The 779-nt window shown below is 46.1% G+C and overlaps 1 protein-coding gene across 1 annotated transcript in view; it reads right to left on the bottom strand.

The window, feature by feature from the left end:
* TBL1X (transducin beta like 1X-linked) overlaps positions 1–779 on the bottom strand; it is a 134298-nt gene that overhangs the window by 29500 nt on the left and 104019 nt on the right. Inside the window, 1 exon segment of the mRNA XM_008635884.2 lies at positions 701–779. This exon segment is cut by the window's right edge and continues 22 nt beyond it. Coding sequence (XP_008634106.1) covers positions 701–779 — 79 coding nt within the window.

Raw genomic sequence — 779 nt, 5'->3', positions numbered from 1 at the left:
CCCGGCGGGCTGTGAGCGGAAGTGCACTGACGGGGAAAGGGCCCGACAGTCGAGAGAAGGCTGGCACTGGGTTCTGGTTCTGTTTGTTCTTGCTGCTGCTATTACTGTTGTTTGTTTGCCTTGTTATCCATATGCATACTAGTAAAGCACTGTTACTCCTTTTCCCATATCTTTGCCTGAAAGCCCCTTAATTTCAAAGTTACAATAATTCAGAGGGAAGGGGGTCATATTCTCTGTTTCAAAGGAGGTTCCTGCCTCCCTTGGCAGACACCTGTCTTTCAAACCAAAACAAGGTCCCAGACTCTCAACCCATCTCCTAGACTGGCCAAAATGACAAGCTTTGGCTACAGCCCAGTTTTTATCCAATATCTAAAAGCATCTAGAAGGCTGATAATAAAAGTCTGGTAAGCCTGCTCCAAGGAGAGAGCATATAGCTCCACTTTTTGAACCTGTCTTCAACTTTAAATTCTGAAGATATCTGAAGTTTTCAGATTCTCAGAGACAGGTAAAACACAGCACTGTGATGTGAAATATCAGTTTTACGCAGCAGCCCTTCTAGAAATGCCGCACCCTCCTGGAATGCCCTTAGCTCTACTACCTAGCAGAAAACACACTTTGCACCCACCTTGCAACTAAGTACAAGAATACTACTGAAACACAAACTGCCCAGCAGTGGCAGGGCAGCTGCATGTTGGCTTACTTATTGCATGTGCCCCATTCTCCTCTCCATTCACAGTGGCTTCTCCGTTCTTTGGTGTGTTCTGCTGGGAAACAGCAGT

The sequence above is a fragment of the Corvus brachyrhynchos genome, unplaced genomic scaffold (assembly GCF_000691975.1).
Source record: "Corvus brachyrhynchos isolate BGI_N302 unplaced genomic scaffold, ASM69197v1 scaffold83, whole genome shotgun sequence".
Classification (NCBI taxonomy): domain Eukaryota; kingdom Metazoa; phylum Chordata; class Aves; order Passeriformes; family Corvidae; genus Corvus; species Corvus brachyrhynchos.
The sequence above is the reverse complement of the archived record's forward strand: the minus strand, read 5'-3'. Positions and strand labels throughout refer to the sequence as shown.